At 31.1% G+C, this 22,099-nt stretch overlaps 2 protein-coding genes and 1 long non-coding RNA gene across 3 annotated transcripts; all 3 read right to left on the bottom strand.

The window, feature by feature from the left end:
- Positions 1–1,073: 1,073 nt before the first annotated feature.
- On the bottom strand, positions 1,074–4,279 carry LOC130967736 (uncharacterized). Its single transcript, XR_009081423.1, has 4 exons — positions 3,765–4,279; positions 3,553–3,660; positions 3,216–3,303; positions 1,074–1,741 (listed from the first exon to the last, which is right to left on the bottom strand). It is a non-coding gene; the product is annotated as an uncharacterized LOC130967736 (long non-coding RNA).
- An 829-nt stretch (positions 4,280–5,108) lies between these two features.
- LOC130965356 (probable methyltransferase TCM_000168) lies at positions 5,109–5,906 on the bottom strand. The gene is made up of 2 exons (XM_057890125.1): positions 5,727–5,906; positions 5,109–5,483 (listed from the first exon to the last, which is right to left on the bottom strand). Exons 1-2 carry the CDS (start codon positions 5,904–5,906, stop codon positions 5,109–5,111), a joined length of 555 nt encoding a protein of 184 aa, XP_057746108.1.
- A 4,958-nt stretch (positions 5,907–10,864) lies between these two features.
- On the bottom strand, positions 10,865–12,116 carry LOC130969666 (uncharacterized). The gene has a single exon (XM_057895509.1). The coding sequence runs from the start codon at positions 11,841–11,843 to the stop codon at positions 10,947–10,949; it is 897 nt and encodes a 298-aa protein (XP_057751492.1). The 5' UTR covers positions 11,844–12,116; the 3' UTR covers positions 10,865–10,946.
- Between the last annotated feature and the right edge of the window lie 9,983 nt (positions 12,117–22,099).

The following is a 22,099-nucleotide window of genomic DNA, read 5'->3' as shown; positions in this document are numbered from 1 at the left end:
AAAAAAAATATCATTTTTCATCTATTTTTTTTTCATTCATTTTCCATCAAATTAAACCAAACATAGTGTAAGAATGAATACCCATCATTTGATAACCTTTTTGAAGGATCACGGAATTTTAATTTTTTTTAACTACGTAGATTGGTTAATTTTTTGTGAATGATCTCTTTTTTGAGTTAATAGAATGTGTGCGACATGTTAATTAGTTAATCTATTTATTAAATGCCAGTTAGAATAACGAATTTCTTTTGTTAGAAATCTTGTTATCTGTTGAGATAATTGTCAGAGATATTCTCTACATCCAAATAATTTTGGTATCCAAATTCATCCAAGCACGCTTCTTCTCTTCTTCTTCTTCTTTTCTCCCCCGCACTTATTCTTCTCATGCTCATTTACGCACGGAGCGTCTTCTTCTCCGCGTTCCTCCTCCTCCTCATTCTCCTCTTTCTTTTTCGCATTCCTTCTTCTTCACGTATTTTCTCCTTATCGTAATTCTTTTGTTGTTGCTGCTGCTGTATTTTTTTGTCTTTTCCTCCTTCTCTCCCTGATGAAGAAGCAGTAGAAGGTGAGAAAAAAGAGTTTTGAATTGTACAAAATAGAAATGAACCAAACATGTTATTATGGTGAAACAATTGTTTAGTACGGAGTGAACGAAACATAATACATTATATAAAATCAAATTCAAATATTTTTCTGTAGAATGAATCAAACACGTATTCATGGTGAAACAATTATTTAGTATTGAGTGAACGAAATATAATACATTATATAAAATTAAATTCAAACATCTTTCTACAAAATGACGCTCTTTTAACGAGAGTGATTTTTGTTAGTGTTAGACCTACTTAGATAAAACTTGGATGAAAAAATACTTAGATGTGTAGCATAGTCCAATTGACAGAGATCGTTTAAAATTTTTTTTATTAATTTATATATATTAATTAAATTTATTGTATAAAATTAAAAAATATTAACCATTTTTAAATTCTTTTATTTATAAAAATTGAATAGATGATATACATATTAATAAGAATAATATTATTAATTGTTTTTTATTGGGTATGGTATGAAGTATCATCCACTATGGCCCATTACTAAGTCTGGGATAACTTGCCCATAAACCAAAAATTTGCTTAGCAGTGTCATTAATCATAACTAAGCACGGGAATAGTATTACCAAAAAAAAAAGCACGGGAATAGGAATGGAAAATGAACAGCATCAACAGCAAGAAGTGTTATTAAACAAGTGTAGTAACTTCTCCAAGAGTGGAGCCTTTACGCTCTCTAAAAATGGAGATATACTGCTTCGACAAGTGGAGCTCTGATCATAATTTCTTCTCAAGTCTAGTTCAGATACAAATTTGAAGACAATCACAAATAACTGAGAGAGACAAAATAAAAGAAGGAAATCAAATCAACTAGGCAAGTCATGGAAGGTACAGAAAATTCAGGCATGGAAGGGGATGTTCTAGAACTAGAAGAATCTCTAGCTCAACATGGAGATAATACAGATCAGAAACTAGTTGGCCGAGTGTTGACGGAAAAGGTGCTGAACACGGTCACAGTGCGCAAAATGATTCTCAACATGTGGGGAGATTCGCAGGGTTTGGTGATCACCAATGCAGGATCAAACTCTTTTATCTTGAACTTCAAAAGTCCGGAGGAAGCTAGAAGAGCGTATGAGGGTGGACCATGGAGGATTGAAGGACATATGCTGAGTCTGCAATGGTGGAACTCAAACCTGTCCATTGATGAGGTAAACTACAATTAGCTTCCTATTTGGGTCCAAATACATGGGTTACCTTATGATAAAATTAACATAAAAAATACTGAAAAAATAGGAGCGATAATAGGAAGAGTGATAGGTGTTGAGGATCCTTTTGTTGAAGGAAACATGCTTAGACCCTTTTTGAGGGTCAGAATGGAGATAAACGTTCAAATGGCTCTGAAAACGGGTTTCTGGTTCAAAAGAAATGATGGAAGTCACTCATTAGCTAAATTTAAATATAAAAAACTGTATGATTATTGTTACAAGTGTGGGAGAATAGAGCATGACAAAAGAGCATGTGCGGAGGAGTTAGTGAGGTCATTAGTTAACCCAGAAATGCCTAGATATGGACCTGAACTCAACTCTGGAGCTGAGGTCGATAGAGAATGAGGCAAGAAAAATAGAAATCAGGAGGAGAAAGGAGGAACAGAATAATTGGGTGGAGGAGTTGTGGGAGGTGCGTGAAAGAAGTTGGCAAAGGAGAGAGTGGCTGAAAAGACAATCACAGAAGGACAGAGGGGTGTCAAGTCTAGGGGGTGTGAGAAGCTCTCAAGCTAGTGCCTCTGCCAAATCTTGGGACAGATTAGTAAATCCACATGAACAAATGGAAGAGAGACAAATGGCAATACAAGAAGTGCAAGATCAAGATGAAGGAGCTGATGATGAAGGAATAAACAGTGAGAAATACAACACTATCTTCAAGGTAGATGATGGGACAGCAAACCACAAAGAAGGAAAAAAGGAGAAGGTCATTCCACAAAATCAGCAAACCAGTCAGTCAGTAGCAATGGAAAGTGTAAATGAGGTCAGGGGATTAGATAAAGTAGGGAGGACAGCAGCAAAAACCCTAAGAAGTATATAGAGCAAGATGGGCCAAGTATGAGAAGAATAGACAGCACAAGGAGAGGGGCATGGGCTTTCACAAACCAAAGGCCTAATAGAAATAGACAACAATTTAAAAGTTGGCCAACTGAAGAAGAAAGCACCTCACTATTGGACAAATATTGAAGGAGTTCAATAAAAATATGGCTGAAGAAAAAAGGAAGAAGAATAAAGAAAAAGAAATTGAAGAAGGGACCCAAAACAGGAATAACATGGACATTGATGGCAAAACCAGACAGTACAAACCAAAAGAACAAGAGTCAGAACAAAAAAGCAAGCAACGAGTCACAGAGAGTGATGGGGGCTTCTATTATGTTAAACTAGCAGAAGAAGAAGAGGAAATAGATCAGAAAAATAGTAGAGCAATCGTCGTGGCCAGAGAATACGAAACAGAACTTGTCCAGAGAATGGAGGAAAAGTTGAAGCTCAAAAGAAGAAGGGAAGAGGACCAACAAGAGCAGATAGTTGGACGATCAGCAGGGCAAAAGCACTAGAGGCAACATACTGGAAACTAGCAGAAAAATAGCAATCACAGAAAACAGAAGTCAATAGGAGCAAAACTAACCTGGTGAAATGGAGACCTCCCCCTTAAAACTGGTTGAAAGCAAATGTTGATGCAACCTTCAGAAAGGATACTGGAACAGGTGCAATAGCTGTGGTTATCAGAGACAGTAAGGGAAGGATTATTTTAGGCTTCTCAGGAAAGATTCAAGCTAAATCTAGTACTGTGGCAGAAGCCTAGGCAATAAGGCAAGCATTAATAATAGTGAACAATCTACAAATGGCCATAACTCTAATAGAATCTGACAACTTAAAGCTCGTTCAAGCAATCAAATCCAAGACAACATTGGCAGAGACAATGGCCATAATCCAAGATATTCAAATTTTAATGAAGAGTGTACCTAAAAAGGGAATGACTTGGACTCCCAGCAATGGAAATCGTCTAGCCCATGCAGTGGCAAAAACAGCAGAAGTAGGAACTTTACGAGGGAGTTGGAGCACTAAACCACCTACAGACATACAGAATATTATTAGGAGCGAATTTCAAATCTAAACCAAGAACTACAAAGAATTATATTAAATATCAAATTAGGCAAAAAGAAGATGCTCGAACCAAGTAAGGAGACAGGAAAGTCCAAATACAATCCAGATCGGTAATGATTTGAGATAGAGGATCATGAAGCAGAGCAGGGCCAGGGAGGTCTCAGTGTCGGCGAACTAAGGAGGCAGAGGAATCTAACTGCTGGGCGAAACCCCGACAACAACAGGCTCTGGCGACGTTGCTCCGGCTGCGTCGCTATCAGGCAAGGACTCGCTTATTGCTCTGAGTTGGTGGGTCGGACTAGAGCGGCCGGGGGTGGAGGGCGATGGAAGGCTTTGACGACGAGGTCCTGGATGCTGCCACGGACGCAAGACGATGTCGAGGCGGCTCAGACGTGAACACTCTTCGGGGTAATCAATTTGGCAGCGTCGCCAAAGCGCAGGGGCTCCATCAACGCTCTGGTTGCTGAAGAGAGGAAGCTGCTGCGTTGCCTGGCAAATTCAACATCTCTCCCGCGGCAAGGGTGGAGAAACACGGAAGGATGGCAGGTCGGATTGAGGCATGGATCCCTGTTTTGGACCTGGGCTAGTCTGTTAACCCAGATTCCTGTCCAAAAAAAAAAAACAAGTGTAGTAGTGCTCCCAAATTGCCACGTGTTAACATCATCCTATGTTGATAATATGGGTTAATTTCTCTAATAATCATAATTAAATTTAAATAATAAAATTATAAATAAAATTATCGCTAAATTTTTTTTCCGATATTTGATTTTTTAATAAAAATTATATTGTATTAAAATAATAAAAAGATATACTTAAATATATCTCTAAAAAATTTTGTGTCGAATATTTTTGTTTTCAAGATAATTTTATTATATTGGAATTCCTAAAATTTATAAAAGTAAGACATATAAATTATTCTATCACATTTTTTATAACTTATTTATTTAAGTAAAAACAATGAACCTAACTAAAGTATGGACTTGTATATCTTAATTTCATAAAATTTAAAATCTGAATGCAATAAAAAAAAAATTTAGGGAAATTTCTTGGGGACCTAACTCTCAGATTTAGATCATGTTTATTGTTTTCGTCATCAACACCTTTGTTTATGTCGACATTTTGGAGCCTTTGAAGAGTGAAGGATCATTCTTCAATTGCAAATTTCATATAACCAACAAAGTTGCATTAACTCACATGGTTAGCTTGCTCAGTAAGTAATTAGACTCTAGTTAGTTTCATCATCAACTTGCATTATTGCATGTATATATATATATATAGCTACCTAGCTACTACCACATCTCAACTCTCATAATTTTATTTTAATTAATGTTTTTATTTCGTTACAATTTTAGAAGACAGATAAAAAATAACGAATATAATATAACAGTATATGACTATATTCTTGTGTATTCCTTCAAGCATTCTTTATGAGTGATATTACAAGACTAGGAAATTCCAATATTTCAACGTCCATCATCAATTGGAAAATCTTATTCTTAAATCGGAGAAAAAACTCGTCCATGACTTGTTCTCCAAATTGTGCCTTCAAAAGGGGTTCTGTAGCTGCTCGAGTGTATTTAGTTATAAACTGTGCCCTCTTATTTAGATCAAGTTTATTCTTCTCATCATCAACATCTTCATTTATGTTCCCATCCCAACCCAATATGACAGATTCTAACCTTTGAAGGGTGAAAGATCCTTCTTCCTCAATTACTTCTTTAGCTTCCTCTATTGTTGGATCATATAATGGTAAATTAAACGATTCCAATTTTATCTCTTCAATCAAATTCTACAACAAATACCATTACAACATGTTATTATATAGTACAAAATTTTAAAATATCGAGAGCATCTCCAATGTTTAGTTTTAATTTCATTTCATTTTAAGTCCTACACAATATTACATAAATATTTGTGGGACCATATATCATAAATACGGATATTTTAGAAATATTTAAAATTTTTTTATAATATAATGTTTAAAAAAACCAAAATTACTAATAATTGTACAAGATTACATGTTATAATGTACCTCTAAGACCATGTCATTGAGTGTTGTGCCAATTATGGTCCAAGCAGTTCTGATATCACAAGTTTTGTCCCTTCCGAATAAAGTGAGAACCATTCCACCTCCAGCCACCACTTCTTGTGAACGTAATTTCAGAAACAGTTTAAAGTCTTTCTGGAATTGTTCAAGATATGCTCTGTGCATTCCTGGAGGACTTGTGCTTGTTAAGTGTGCATTTTTCTTATTAACCAACTCCTTTGGAGCCTATTATTCAAAACAAACATGATAATAACAGTAAAATGCACTAATTAAATAACATATAAAAATGCACAAAATATATTGTTGGCCTTACCTGAGAAAGCCAATGGAGACTATAAGAGGAATGAACCAAGTGTATGGAATTATCAGGAAATAACCTCTTGTAGAATGAACCAGGAGTTACATTAATAAAACATGGACCAAAATTATGTCCCTTATTTTCTTCTAGGCTTTCCAAGAATTGAGGGAGTGATTTAATGATGCTATTGAAATCATTCCCATATAGATCATTCAAGAAAAACTGAAAAACCGGTAGTTTAAGATTCAATTTACAAGTAATAGTATCAATAATGTTGATGACATTAGATAGCAACTGAAGAGTGTTGGGTCCTGAAGAACATCCTAAATCAGCCACAATCAAACACTGAGGATGAATAATACTGTATAGTCTCATCATATTCTCCTCTAATATGGGTTTTGCCTTCATCATCACCTTTTTCTGTCAACATTATATTCATATATTAGTGTCTTATAATATAACAATGATAATAATATCACCAACATTCATGATCGATTGGACTATACTCCCAATAAAGATATTTTTCTTCTACAACTATATCATTCTGGAACTAGCTCTATGTGAAAATGTGCATATGATTTACGTTTTTATTTTTTGTTTTTAATTTTAGTATTTTTATTTTAAAATTGTGTAAAAAATAAAAAGTGAAAACAAAACTAGATTTTTCTTCAGCTTGTTTTTGTTGCTATTTCATTATTCTTTATAAAATCCTAAAAAATAAAAATAACAAAATACAAACCAAACGTATGTGCCATACATTTTTTAAAGAAAAAGTTCATCTTAAACTTGAGACGTATCAAGAGACGAAAAAAATAGTAAAATTTTATATTGGATCATAAACTTTTAAAGTAGCCACCTTAGGAGTTGATTTTTTTTTTTTTTGTTAGTGGTTAGTTAGTATAAAAAATTTTCAAATTTTGAAAACGATTAGTTTCTAAACTTGTAAAAAAAAAAAATACAATTCAAAAGGGTAGGTAAAAAGTAATAGCTAATAAACAAATATTATAATTAAAAATAGAGACCAGTTTAGAGTTGACTAAAAAAAGAAAGAATGCATGTTCAAGTAATTAACCAAGTGACTAATAGTTTGGGACATGAACAAAGTTTATAGAGAAATAGAGAGAATATATAATAATAATAATAATATTTATGTGCCTGTAACAAAGAGTTATTAGCGTAGCTATTATCTCCCATGCCATCATTCATGTGGAGGACTTGCTGTGTATCCATTCCTCCATCTAAGTGAGGTGCTTTCTTTGTTGCCATTGGTGGCACCTTCAAATATTTATGATCAAAGTCTAAAACATACACCACATATGTATAGTACTAATCTTAAGACAAAGTTTAAAATTATATACACATGAAAGGACTTACTTAATAAATAAAATTGCAATTTGTCAATAACAGAGGACATACCACCAATATTTTATTTAATGTATTTTATATTTATTATTAATTGTATGGCATTTAACTTGACGCAATACTTTTTTCTCTTGAAGGAAGCAATAATATTAACAATACTTCTTTATTTATTTATAAAAAATTAAAGTTTTGCTAACAAGTATTTTAATTTGTTGAAGAATCAAGGGTTGTGGTTGGTAAAATTTTTTTTGTATTTTTTTTTACCTTTGATCCATTTGGGATATTGTCTAAGTGCTGCCGAAGGTATTGTTAATATTGGTAAATCGAAGGTGAAATATGTAAAATGCAAATGTTGGTAAATCGAAGGTAAAAACTCAGGTGCAATCGACTTTACGTGAAGTTGATAGTTGAGAGCCGTTAGATGAAAATTTAGTCAAATCAGTCAAATCATCTAACGACTCTCAATTATATATCAACTTCACGTGAAGTCGACTGCACCTGAGTTTCTACCTAAATCGAATATTAAACTCATCATTTTCTTTAAGTCAAACATTTCTTAAGAATTGACCTGAAATTTATTAATTTACACAATTTTTGACAAAGTATTTGTAGCATCTATATGCAAAATGCAATGCAATTTTATTCTTGGTCTACAAAAACTTAATGGTAACAGGCATATACTCATTTCATTCGGCTATATATGGTCATTGTTCAACATCAACAACGACAAAACTTAATTGAACTAAATAAATAGTAGAATTTTATGGTCACCCGTAATAAATAAAATTAAAAATTGTCAATGGAACCATTAATATACGTACTTTCCATGCTATGCATGCAGCCTATAATTAATTCAAAAATCTTGTATGTATACGAAAGGTCTCAAATCTCAAAGGTTGTTTGCTCCAACATGCAGGTCACGAAATTAAACTGGTTATCACTCAAACCAATTCTTTTTGTTGGTAAGTTATAGCGTGTCTCTTTTTTTCAGTATAATGAAATTAATCACTTAATTATTTTAAAATTATAGTTAAAAGACATATTATTTTTTGAATAGGTTCTTTTTCTTTTTCTTGGTCATAAAAATTTTTGAAATATTATAAAACTACTTATTCTAAAAATTCATTTGTCCGATTAAAATTTTAACAGTTAAATATTATTAGTCAGTATTTTTTCCATTAAAAAAGGAAATATATTAACATTAACATTTTTTATTGATCTATAAAAATTTTAAGTGTACAAAAATAATGAATTTTCTTATTATTTTTCTTCTCCTAATTAATCTTGTAAAACGTGATCTCATACCATATAGAACTTAAATAAAACTAAAAAAAACATGAGACAAAAAATGTAGTATGTGCAAGAAATAGTGTTTTAGTATTCAGTATTCAGCCATAATAACTTAACAAATTTTCAAAGGCATACATATTGAATTAATTATAAGTTAACATAGTGAGTCTCATATATTAAAAACTTATCTTGAAATAAAGGTCTCAAGTATTTTTTATACCAATCACTAGTGTTCGGAATCTAATTTTTCTAAAGACTAATACTTTATGTATTTTGTTTTCTTAATTGAGATCCAACTAATGGTAAATAATTACTTATAATTTTTTCTTGTTGAGTTAGATACTTATGAATAGGATAATGGAAAGATCGAACTGAATGTAAATTATGAAATTCAATTAGGTTGGTCAAAATAGCGAAATATATTTGATTTTATATGTGATAAAAAGTACCTTTAAAACTTAAAGGTTATGATGTATGGTACAGAGTGTTAAGTAGCCTAAAGAAAATACGAATATAAATAAAGTGTGGTAGAGATGAAGATATTGAGATAGATGAGTGGTCATACGCGATTGGATAGAATAAGAAATGAATATATAAGAGAGAAAGTTGGAGTAACATCTATTGTGGAAAAGATGGTAGAATTACGTCTTAGGTGGTTTTGACATGTGAGAAAAAGACTGATAGAACATCCAGTCAAAAAGGTGGATGAGATGGTCAGATGGAAGATAGATAAGGAGTGAAAGATAGGAAAATACCTATGAAGACCATCCATAAAGTGGTCAAACGAGATTTACATGTAAATAATCTCTGTAGACATGATACATAATTAGAATTTAATGACATCGTTTAATTTATGTAACATTGTATTTAGTGGGATAAGGCTTTATTTTTGTTATTGTTGTTAGATATTTATGATTTATGAAGTGTTTTGATTGGTGAAGAGTCAAATTGTTATAAACTTTTATTTTAAGATAATATATCTGCTCAATATGACACTCATTACATTTATTAAATTAACTTTATTTCTTATCAAGAAGAAAAATTTTCTAGAAATAAGATTATAAATATTCGGTACTCGTATACCTTTTTATTTCCAATATTCTCCTCACTTCAATTGAAGTGACAGTTCAAAGTGAAAATGCTTTCATCCACGTAATTTTGTTCCTTTCCCCTTAGGTCAGGAATTTTAATTAGGCAACTACTCAAATGAAGATGCTAAAAACATCTTTTTATGAAGATTCTTGTGTTAAAAGTGTACTTTGTTTGTTTAGCCACACTTTAAAAAAAATAACACTTTTGTAACACATCAAAATCAAACCATACATTTCATCATCTAATGATAAAAAAGAAGCATCTTCATATAAAGACAATAGTAAAATCTTCATAGTAGTATCCACCTTTTAATTAACCCACTTGGCAACTTTGGCATCAAAGAATATAACACAAGATTTTTAGACAAGAATATGAGACACAGGTATTAATAGTTCCTTCTCAACCCAAAATAGAGAAAGACATATGCTTTGGGAAATGCTCTTACATGCATGCCGTTATTGCACGTAAAAAGAATCAGCGTGCCCTCTTCATGACATGACACTCCATTGATAAAAAAAAAAAAGTTCATGGTATTTGCTATCAGATTGATTAATGACTAATTTATTATAAATTTAAATTTTATTTAAAAATTTGTTATTAATTAATAAATTGATATGTATACAACACAAAATTTAAACTTTGATATTGACTTAAACTACCTATTTGACCAACCTAAATTAAGTTGATAGTGAAAATTCAGGTGTAGTCGACTTCACGTGAAGTTGATAGTTGAGAGTCGTTAGATGAAAATTTAGTCAAATCAATCAAATCATCTAACAACTCTCAGTTATCAACTTCACGTGAAGTCAAATGCACTGAGTTTTTACCTAAGTTGATAAACTTTTATCTAATTTAGTAATTTCTCACGGATAATTTTTCAATTTTAATACTCGAATTGATATCTCTGGATAAGGGACCATGGTATTTACCATCATGAATACATGTTTTACTTCTCTTATTCATACTTGTACTATACTAAATTTATACAATATTTACACAATAATAGGTGGAGTAAAAATAATCACATTATTCTAAACTTGATTAACAACCTACTCATACACTACAACCCCCCCCCCCCCCCAATAGAGCACTTTATTTACATATTTTTTACAATATCTTCCCTTTCTTTCCCTCCTATTTTCAAGTTCAAAATTGAAAAGGTTTCAAGCTAGAGAGTAATTTTCTTCTTCTCTTCGGAGCCTTTGTTGTCTTGCAATGAAGGCCTCAATGGTGCGACGAAATTCTTCATTGCTCATGTTATCTTCAGGGTATGAATCTCCTTCGTCTTCCTCCTCTTTAGTAGGAGCATGTACAATAGCTTTGATTTTCTTCTCTGTTTCACACCGTCGTAAATCGCCACCTCGTTGCTCGTTACGGTTCGCACGGGGGAGAATCTCTGTTTGACACCTTCTATATTTCTTCATCTCCAAGCAATTATTCACTTCCCCTGTTTCCATGCTCTGTTTCTCTACATCACACTTGTTATTTCCAGCATCAATTCCTTTGCTCCTTAAGCCAAAATTCGCTTCTTTTCTTAAAAGGATTCCATTGTTTTCTTGGTGTCTCACCATGTTTCTATTGATTCTTTTATTCTTTGTGCTATCCTCACTTTTTATTCCCTCCTTTTCTTGATTTTTGATGTTTTCTCTGGGATCCTCTGTTTCTATCCCCTGTTTTGCTCTGTTTTTTAGTTTTTTTTCTTGAACTTTCTGTTTCTTTGTTGCATTATGGAGAAATTCTTGGTAAAGATCGTCCTCCGAATCTTTTCTCCTAGAACCTTGAGCCGAAAACTGCCCCGACTGAGCAAAAAGAGCGATGATGATTGCGTTTCCAATGAGGAAAACGAACCGAGGATTGTTAACAAACATGGACAAGTCCCTAAAGTACTCACTCGAGGTCTTAACTGCAACCGGGAGGCGTAGAGAGAGCCTTGAGATCAAAACTAGAACAACACACACCTCAAGGAAGCGTAATATGCCTGTGATCCTTCGAAGCTTGCGATTTTTAAGGATTGCGTTGGCTTTCTCAGCTTGAAGATTATGGAAACTGAATGAATCCATTGCTCCAAAGGTGTCAAGAGCTATGTGAATTATGAAAGTGCTTTTTTTTTTGTTAACAGAGAAGTAACTTTTTTTTTTATCTTTTAAAATAATTCTCACTCAAAAGGGGATGGAAGCTTGTGAATAGCTGTGAGACTAAACATGTATTTGAAAGCATAGAAGAGAGAAATCACTGCGGCAGTTCTTGCACTTTGAAGCATAGAAACAAAACAAAGAAAGTGAAGAGTGAGCGAGTGATGGAGTGAGTGAAACAGAGCTACTCTGTTTTTTTATTTGTTGGAAGACGGTTTTTTTTAGTTCCTCTTGTTTGCTCTTTATTTATAGGGTGGAAATGGAATCTTATCTTTCTTTTGTTTTTCAGAAAAAATAATATTTCTTTAAAAATATTTTTTTGGTGTAATTATTTTGCAATTCATTACTTAGGTATTTTAAGATGGAATATGGGTTTTATTAGAAGTATAAGACTATAGTCATGTTTTAATTTAGAATGATAAAACATTAAATTTCAACTCAATACATAAAATAATTTTGTTACTTACACACAAAAAATCAATTACTAAATCAGTCATTTGTGTAAAATATATATTGAAATATAAAATTTTAAAAGTATATAAACTAATACATATATTTATATAAAAATATATAATAACTAATTTAGTGTAAAATTTTTAGTATTATAGTATACACATAATATAATATTTTTTTACATAAAAAAATCAATCATTTTATTTCTAACTTATTAAGCTTTTCAAAAAAGAAGGGCATTTGTTTTTTCTTCTCAATATTCCTTTATCTACTTTAGTTTCACTTTTTGTTGTTTTATCAAGGTGTCTCCTTTTTTGACAATAAGTCATGCACTAAACTAGATTAGTGGCATATCCACATTCCACATAATAAAGTTTTAAAGTTGTTATTAAAGAGAATTGTTAAAATTTATAAAATGACTAAAATACTATAAATTTTTTTATTTTTTTAGAAAAATATTTTACAATTAAAGATCCACAAGTGCTCTTAGCACTTCTTAACAAAAAGTTTAAATGTATACCTAGTGTGAACAAAACAAAATTTGGTTTAAAGAAAAAATATTATCTTTATTAAGTATTAACTATTATTGAGTTAGTCACCTACTTCGGTAAAGGTATGCTTTAAGTTAATGGAGATAGATTCTTCTAAAAAATCAAGCATATGTGGAAAAGGATTGATAGCAAAGACAATAATATTAATTCAATACTAAATTAGTACGGTTTTCAATATATATGTTATAACAACTAAAGACACAGAATCATGATTTTGTTTACCACTATCATTATATTATATTTGTGTTTTTTATTGTATAAATAAGATTGCTGAAAATTATTTATGCAAAAAAGTATAGAATATTTAATCGAACAATAATGCACTTTGTTTTCTTGATTGCAAAGTGTTGAACCTAATTAGGGGCTATCAACAGGACCTGAAATTTCTTCATGTTACAAGATCAAAAATAAAGTAATACTAAAAAGGAAAAGCTATATAATTTATTTGTTATTTACCTTCTAAGTATAAAATAATTTAAAATTTACTTTATAATGCTTTTTGTAGCAATCATTATATGCATATATTGTTATTTTATTATTAAACATGATCATGCTTAAGTTGATGAATGAACTTAAGGACAAAAGTAATGATTAGGCTTATAATATATACTAATAACATGTCTATAATAAAAAATATTAATGTTATTTGCACATCCCAAATTAATGTTTATTTGAGACATCACACATTTTTAAGGATAAAAATATCATAAATAAATACATAACAGCAAGTGCAAAATTATAGATTTTTATAGCAACAAATGCCTTAAGAGCACTGATTAAAATTACATGTGTAAGATTTTTTTTAGTATGTATACATTTTTATATGATAAATATTTTAAAAGTTTGAAATTGTTATCTTTTTATTACAAACTTTTATATTTAATATCTTAGTCAATATCTTTAGGATATTTATTAGCTAGATTCTAAAATAATTTGTCTTGGTAGTGAAATTTGTGGGATAATCATCACTATTCAATAATAGCAACATGTCCCATGAATCCGCAACTAATTTTCTTCATGGCTAAGAGAAAGGCCACGCACTCTTACTTTAATTTCCCTATATCTAATTATTATTTAGAGTAAAGTATTAAATTGATCTTCTATCTTTCGGCGTAATTCTATTTTAGTCTTTAAGATTTAAATTGTTCTATTTGAATTTAAAAAAATTTCATTTAGCTTCAATATATCGTGAGATTAAAGTTAAATAATTAATAAAATGTCTTATATGATAGCAGTACAAAAACAAAGTCAATAATTTTGAGAATAAATACAAATTCCAAAGGCACAAAATCAACTGTAGATGCATTAATACATTTATTTATTATTTTCTTTAGCCTATAGAAAATATTTTATTTAAATTGTAAGAAAAATGATAAATAAATGTATTGATGCATCTACAGTTAATTTTGTGTCTCTAGAATTTGTATTTGTTCTCCAAATTATCGACCTTGTTCTTGTACTGCTGTCATGTAAGACAATCCGTTAATTATTTAATTTTGACTTCACAATAGAACTATATTGAAGTTAAATAAAACTTTTTTAGATTCAAATAAAACACTTTAAACTTTAAAAACCAAAATAGATACGGTCAAACGTAAGAAACTAATTTAATATACTTTATCCTATTATTTATATCAAATATCCTAATTATTTATACTGTATATTTTAATTCCAATATATATATATATATAATAATTAATTTTATAGTTAATTTTTTTTATGCATATGACATTTTTGTATTTATATATATATTGTCTCAAGGCCCCAATGCTTGAAATTAAAGAACTTAGATTTAACTTTCCAATGGTCTCCACTCTCCACAGTCCTTGTTTTGTCCCCATGGCCCCACCAATAATACAATATAACATTGGGGATATGTAACTTTTGCATTCTTGATGGAACATAGTGTGCAGGAAGAACATTATAATAATAATAATAATAATAATAATAATAATATTATTATTATTATTATTATTATTATTATTGTCCAAGAAGAAGAAAATTATTCACGAATGATAATTACTTATATTATTCTTGTTGCATTATTTATGCGATGCATCTGGTTTGGATGAGTAGATGTTAAGTGTTAACTACTAACTAGAATCAATGCCTTAAAGGCATAATAAACAGTCGAATATAAAATGAGATGCCATTAGTATATATTTTATATTATTCTTGGTTTATTGTGATAGATTTGAGTTTTATTATATGGATATGGTTCCGGATTCCTTATAATTGAACACACATGCATCATGTCATGTTGACAACAAAAATGATAAATATATTTTGAAAAGAAATTCAAAATTATGCGTGTATGTAACGTGTAGGATTCATCATATATATTCATGAATTAGGATATTGACTTGTACTTTTTTTTTTAAAGAAAAATAAATTTAACTCATTAAAATTATGCCCACAAAATAACATCTTTGAAAATATCTTCTTCTTCTTCACAAAAAAAAAAAAAACACCTTTAAAGCATAAGTTATCTGTCTTGCTGCTAGTAGCCAACAAATCGATTCCCTCAAATTGAAGCCATAGATCACATCCATAAATTCTCTCTTCTTAGTTCTTACTTCTCTTTTCTTGTTTATTTATTTTTATACAACTTACTTTAGATATTTTGAGTTAGAGTTCCGTTTTATTATTTATACAAGATCTTAGTAACATTAAATTGGTTTCCCTAGTATAATTTAAGAACCAACCTATTAGACACACAAAAAAATAAAGAAAACTAATTACTAATTAGCAATTATATAAAAAATATATCTAGTGTTCATAAAAATATTTTATTATATTACTATAAAAAATTAATTATTTTACTGTGACAAATTTATTTATTCTACTGACTAATTTACTATTAAAAAAACTATAAAAAACAATATGTATAAATAAGTCAACTATTAAATATGCACAATGAATATCTAATCCATAACCTTTTGTAACAGTAAATTTAGCTCGTTAACTTAGAGTTAATACTTAAATTGATCCCTGAAATTTGACCTCCGACTCAATTTAGCCCTCAAGGTTTCAATTGACTCTAACTATACCCTGAAATTTTGATCCGAGCCTCAAATTGGTCCTTCCGACATTTTCCGTCACCGGAAAGCTGACCTGTTAATTTTGGTTAACACCTGGCACCCTTGCAGTTAGATGACATAACAAAATGTTTGAAGGCATCAATTTAACCCCTTAAAATTTTAAATAAAACCTAGAAGTCTCAATTTTCCCAAATCGCAAGAGTGTCTCCAAGAGTTGAGAATAATGTTGAGAAGCAGCAGCTAAGGTTCAGGTAGCTCTAGTAGAGCTCATTCGCATGGTGGCTGGGTGAAGAACGCACACCGTGACAGAGGTGACAGAAGTGGAAAGGTTCCGCATTGGTGCGGTTGTAGATTGCATCCTATTCTTCAGTGGTTTGGGACGGATTCCAATCCAAAAAGACCATTCTATGGATGCTCTAACTATAATATGAGTTGGTTGAATTGTTGCAAGTTGATTGTGTGTCTTATTTCTCAAATGCTTGTTGGTTTTGTAGTTGTTCTTCCTCTCAATTTTTCTTTTGGATTTTTGGTGTTGTAGACTACCGGTAAGAGATGGTGCAGGTTTTTTAAATGGATAGATGTTGAAGAAAAAGAAGCCATAGTTGGCAGAAATGAAAATTCAATTAGTGAAGACCATTGAAAAATATCTCTGGGATAGAAAATTAGTGCAGTTGAAGCTGAAATTAGAATACTAAAATTGTGGAATATTATGTTGTGTGTGTTTGTTATTATTTTTGAAATTGTGATTGTAGCTTATGGATTAGGTGGGATGAAATATATGTAACTGTGATATCAGTTATGTGAATGAAGCATTTAGTTGTTGTGAATACTAAAATCATTTTCTATTTTGTTGTTGGTGGTTTGAAGACCGGGGTGTGGACGAATGTCATAAACTCTGCCAAGCGTGTAGCTGTCCCAGAACTTGCTCCTTGCATTGGGTCCACATTGAAAATTTTTTTCCTCTTAGATTGCAGCTTGTCAAGCCTTGTGACCTGTTGTGGAGATGGAGGTGGGTCTGATGGAGGGACCTAGTGAAATTGTTAACAGAATTAGTGACTAATACAATCCAATAAAAATTAAGCAATATATTATCAAATAGTATCAATCAATTGAATCTACCCAATATTTACTCATGTATTATAAACCAATACAAACTAGTTAACAGTTAATCAAATATTAGAAACCAATCACTACCTGATTTTCTAGCTGTGAGTAAGTGGGTTGGGTGAGATCAATCTCTGAAACATTTGCATCATCAACAGCTTGTCCTGGTGTTAATGGAGCATTTTCATTAAAATCTTCACACAATCAATTACATAACTAACAGTCACAAGAAGCTGAAATACCTAAACATGAAGGATTATGCTTTCTACAAGGATAATTAATGGCAGGGTAATTTAGACACCAAAAGCAAAAAAAAATCTATTTCACTTCTCATTTAATAACTTATTTACTGTACCACTTAATCCAATAATATGCACAATAATTATGCATGAAATAACAATATAATGTTCACATCTCAATAAGAACAAGTAATTTGTAATGAATCTCGTAAAAATTTATTAAAGAAGTACGAAAAAGTAAACTATCACATGCATTATCGAAAATATTAAGCATTTAAAAAGATGCTTTTTTGCTTTTTAACAAGTGCTTTGTTAAAATACTCGTGCACAAAATTTAAAGGAAGGGTTCTTGAGAAATAAAATAGACTCCACTTTAATAATTAAGTCATTCCTTCCCTCAAAAATTTCAACAAGTAATCACATTCTTAAAGTTCATGTATAAAAGTAGGATTTTTTTAATCAAAATTATATTCTTGTTATGATCATTACATAATGCAGTATTCCTTTTTCACTATATCAGTTTTGTAAATAATAGTACAAGAAGGAACAAAGAAACACATGAAAATAAAATTGTCAACTGTGTTCATTAAGCAAAATTATATTCCAACTAGTAATCACACCCTTAAAGTTCATGTATAAAAGTAGAATTTTTTTTATCAAAATTATATTCCTGTCATGATCATTACATAATGCATTACTCCCTTTCCACTATATTAGTACCCTTGTAAATAATAGTACAAGAAGGAACAAAGAAACACATGAAAGTAAAATTGTCAGCTGTATTTATTAAGCAAAATTATATTCCAACTAGTAATCACATCTTAAAGTTCATGTATAAAAATAGGATTTTTTTTATCAAAATTATATTTCCGTTATGATCGTTACATAATGCAGTACTCCCTTTCTACTGTATCAGTACTCTTGTAAATAATAGTACAAGAAGGAACAAGAAAACACATGAGAGCAAAATTGTCAGCTGCGTTCATTAAGCAAAATTATATTCCAACTAGTAATCACACCTTTAAAGTTCATGTATAAAAGTAGGATTTTTTTTATCAAAATTATATTCTTATTATGATCATTACAGACAATGTTCAGCACAAAAATTTCTTTATTTTTATAAGAAATTATCCAGTTAACAATTAAATTAAAATGGAATATGAAGGTGTAAAATTGTTATTTTAAAATGGAATATAAAGAATCAAAGACTGCTCAAACGGACAAAGAATTGATCCATTCAGTTGATCATAGTCACACACATGCAAAAAAATTAAACCCTAACAAACAAAAACTCTATTATCATCAACAACCATAATCAACCACATTCTTCCAAAGTTTCACTGATGAAAACAGAGCATAGTAGTTGAGAGCAGCGTTTTTGTTACTAACCTGTTTTTCAAAAGATGATTCCGATAATTAATCTTTACAATGGGGAGCGAAACAAGTAAGAAAAGCTTCAAACCTCCATTAGTGCGATACCCATGGTGCTTCTCTGACGGGTACGTATACGACGGGAAGAGAAGGAAGTGAAATGGTCAATTGGGTTTCACTCTTGAAGTGGTTAATGTTTGGATTTCATTTAACCCCTTTTTCTCATGTCAACGACGTCGTTTCTAAGGATTTCGGCACCAACATTAAAACGGCATCATTTTGAGACTGCTAGGTGTCATTTAAAATTAACAGGTCAGCTCTCCGGTGACGGAAAACGCTATAAGGGCCAATTTGAGGCGCGGGTCAAAATTTCAGGGTAAAATTAGAGTCAATTGAAGCCTTGAGGGCTAAATTGAGTCGGAGATCAAATTTTAGGGGCCAATTTAAGTATTAACTCCGTTAACTTAACCACTAAAGTATAATTGTTTCTTTGTTTATTATGTCATTATATATATCTTTTGTTTATAGAAGTATATTTTTTTATTAGAGATTACAATTTAGAACAAAACAAAGATAAATACTTTACTTTACCAATTTAGGTTGATGGATTGCTTATTTATTTATCTATTTAAGTAAATATTAGAAGTTTAAATTTTGTATATATATATATATATATATATATATATATATATATATATATATATATATATATATATATATATATATATAGCAACTCATTTGATGTGTGACAAATTAATCTTAAGTTGGGGTTTTTGTGGAAAAAAGTGTACACCTCACTTTTGGGCTTTTCTATTTACTTTTTTAGGTAGGCAGGTATAATGTTGGGCTTGGCCCGTTAAGGAGGGAATGCTGAAATGACAGCTTAAGTCCAAAAGAACGTCAAACCCAAAAAAAGGGTCCAAAAAAATGTCCTCTCATCTAGGGGTGGCAGTAGGGCGGGTAGGGGCGGATTTTTGCCCTACCGAATCCCGCTCTGCCGTCCTGTTACTCATATACTACCGTTCCATCACTACCTGCAGGTAGTAAATTACGGAACCCAAATCCGTTCCTGTGGGTACCCGCCCCTATAAAAATTAAATATTTTAATTTTTACCTATTCATATATAAATTAAAACAAAAATTTTTAATTTATAGATAAATTAAAATACAAACATAAAATTCATACAATGTAATTAGTTAAAATAACTTGAAATTAAAAATAATATTGTTAGATCACTACAAATTTAACACCATAATAAAGAAATTACAATATTAGATACAAAAGGATCTTCAACCCTTATTCTTGATCACTTTCAACATCTTTATCATCATTAAAAGTTTGCAAATCAAGATTTAAACCTGAAAATCAAAAGAGATAACAATTAACAAATTAATTGGTACTATGTAAAAAATTGGGCAATTCACTGATATAAGCCAAGGGGAGGAAAATTTACACTAATCAGCCAAAACTAAAACTAGTTCATGAATCAACCAAGACACAATTATATATAGTTCAAATTACCCTAATTCGAACTTCACTCTCAATGTAATTCGAATCACAGTGATTCGAATTACAAACACACGCACACACCCATTAATTCGAATTACACAGACACACTAATTCGAACCAGGCTGATTCGAATTACACACACGTGCAATCCAAAGTATAATTCAGGTTCAGTGCTATATTTGACTGCTGAGTTTGATTATTTGTGTTTGCTGAGTTTGATTATGCTCAAGTTCAGTGCTATATTTGACTACTGTGTTTGATTATAAATTGAGTTTGATTATACATGTTTACTAAGTTTGATTATACGCATGTCAAACTATAATCAAACTCAGCAAACACGTATAATCAAACTCGGAAATTAAATATAGCACCTAACATGCGTATAATCAAACTTAGTAAACATGTATAATCAAACTCAATTTATAATCAATAGTCAAATATAGCACTGAACTTGAGCATAATCAAACTCAGCAAACACAAATAATCAAACTCAGCAGTCAAATATAGTACTGAACCTGAATTATACTTTGGATTGCGTGTGTGTGTAATTCGCAAGGTTGCGAGAACCGGACCGGTCATTGAACCGGTCGAGTAACTGGTTTAATAGTTTAATGGTTCAACCGTGGTCGAACCGGTTTAGTTAAATATAAAATAAAATTATTAAAAATACAATATACTACAACCATAAATTTAAGAATACATCATATTTAGTTCCACAATGTGAATTCTATATTCGGTAATTTCTTCTAAATTTTTTCAATCATTCATATAATAATAAAATTTAAAATTTCATAACCCACCTACTAACTAAACTATATCTCATCTCATCATTAAAATTCTACTTTCAAATTCAAAGATTACAATTTATAACTAAAAGAAATCATGGCATAAAATACTATACGGGCCTGCTACACATACAAGCATACAAGCAACCAAGTTGGCCTAGCCCAAACACGAAACACGCGCACGAAAGAGAGATAAGATGCCGCGTCCAAATCACGCGCTCAGCATTCGAACGGTTACGTATGGGAGACTCTTCCACTTCTTCCACTTCTTCCATTTCTCAAGGCACTTTCAAAACAACGAAACCTTCTCATTTTCGAGCGAAAATCAACTTTCAAAATATAGAAATCGTAGTTCGAAAACTGCATCAAAACACCATCAACCTCTCTGTGAAGAAGAATCTGAAGAAAAAACAAACCAAGAATACTCAACGTAAGTGCATTAAAATACTGTATATTTTACTTTTCTTCTACGTCGTTCTGCTAGGGTTTACTGTTACTGTTGCTTCTTTGTTATACGTCGTTCTTCTGAGTTATACGTCGTTCTTCTAAGTTCTACGTCGTTCTACGTTGTTATTCTAAGTTCTCCTGCTATTTTTGTTGATTTTTGGGGGTTTTTTTCGTAGATTCGGGGGTGTAAACTGCTTAACCTTGTAATGTGGCTTTATATTGAAGCATGGTTGAGTGATATCTGTCTGATATCTATATGGATGTATCTGAATAATATCTACGAGTGTATCTCACTGTAATCAATGGGTGTATCTTGTTTGACATCTTTGGGTGTATCTGAATAATATCTATGGGTGTATCTCACTGTTATGAGTGGGTGTATCTTGCGAATATCTGGCTATCTGACTCATATATATGGGTGTATCTTACTGTTATCAATGGGTGTATCTTAATTGTTATCAATGGGTGTATCTGAGTCATATATATGGGTGTATCTGAGTCATATATATATGGGTGTATATTACTGATATGTTTGGGTGTATTTTTTAGTTTCAGAGAAAATGGCAGCAAGAAACCAAACCAAAGACCTGAAATGTGCCACACATCTCCTCAATGATAAGTTCAGAAACATGACTGAGGAGAAGAAGGCCATTGTTAGGGATCTTGGATTCGGTGGGTTGATG

This window comes from Arachis stenosperma, chromosome 3 (genome assembly GCF_014773155.1).
Source record: "Arachis stenosperma cultivar V10309 chromosome 3, arast.V10309.gnm1.PFL2, whole genome shotgun sequence".
NCBI classification, from domain to species: Eukaryota; Viridiplantae; Streptophyta; class Magnoliopsida; order Fabales; family Fabaceae; genus Arachis; species Arachis stenosperma.
This window is presented reverse-complemented; position numbering and strand designations above follow the sequence as displayed.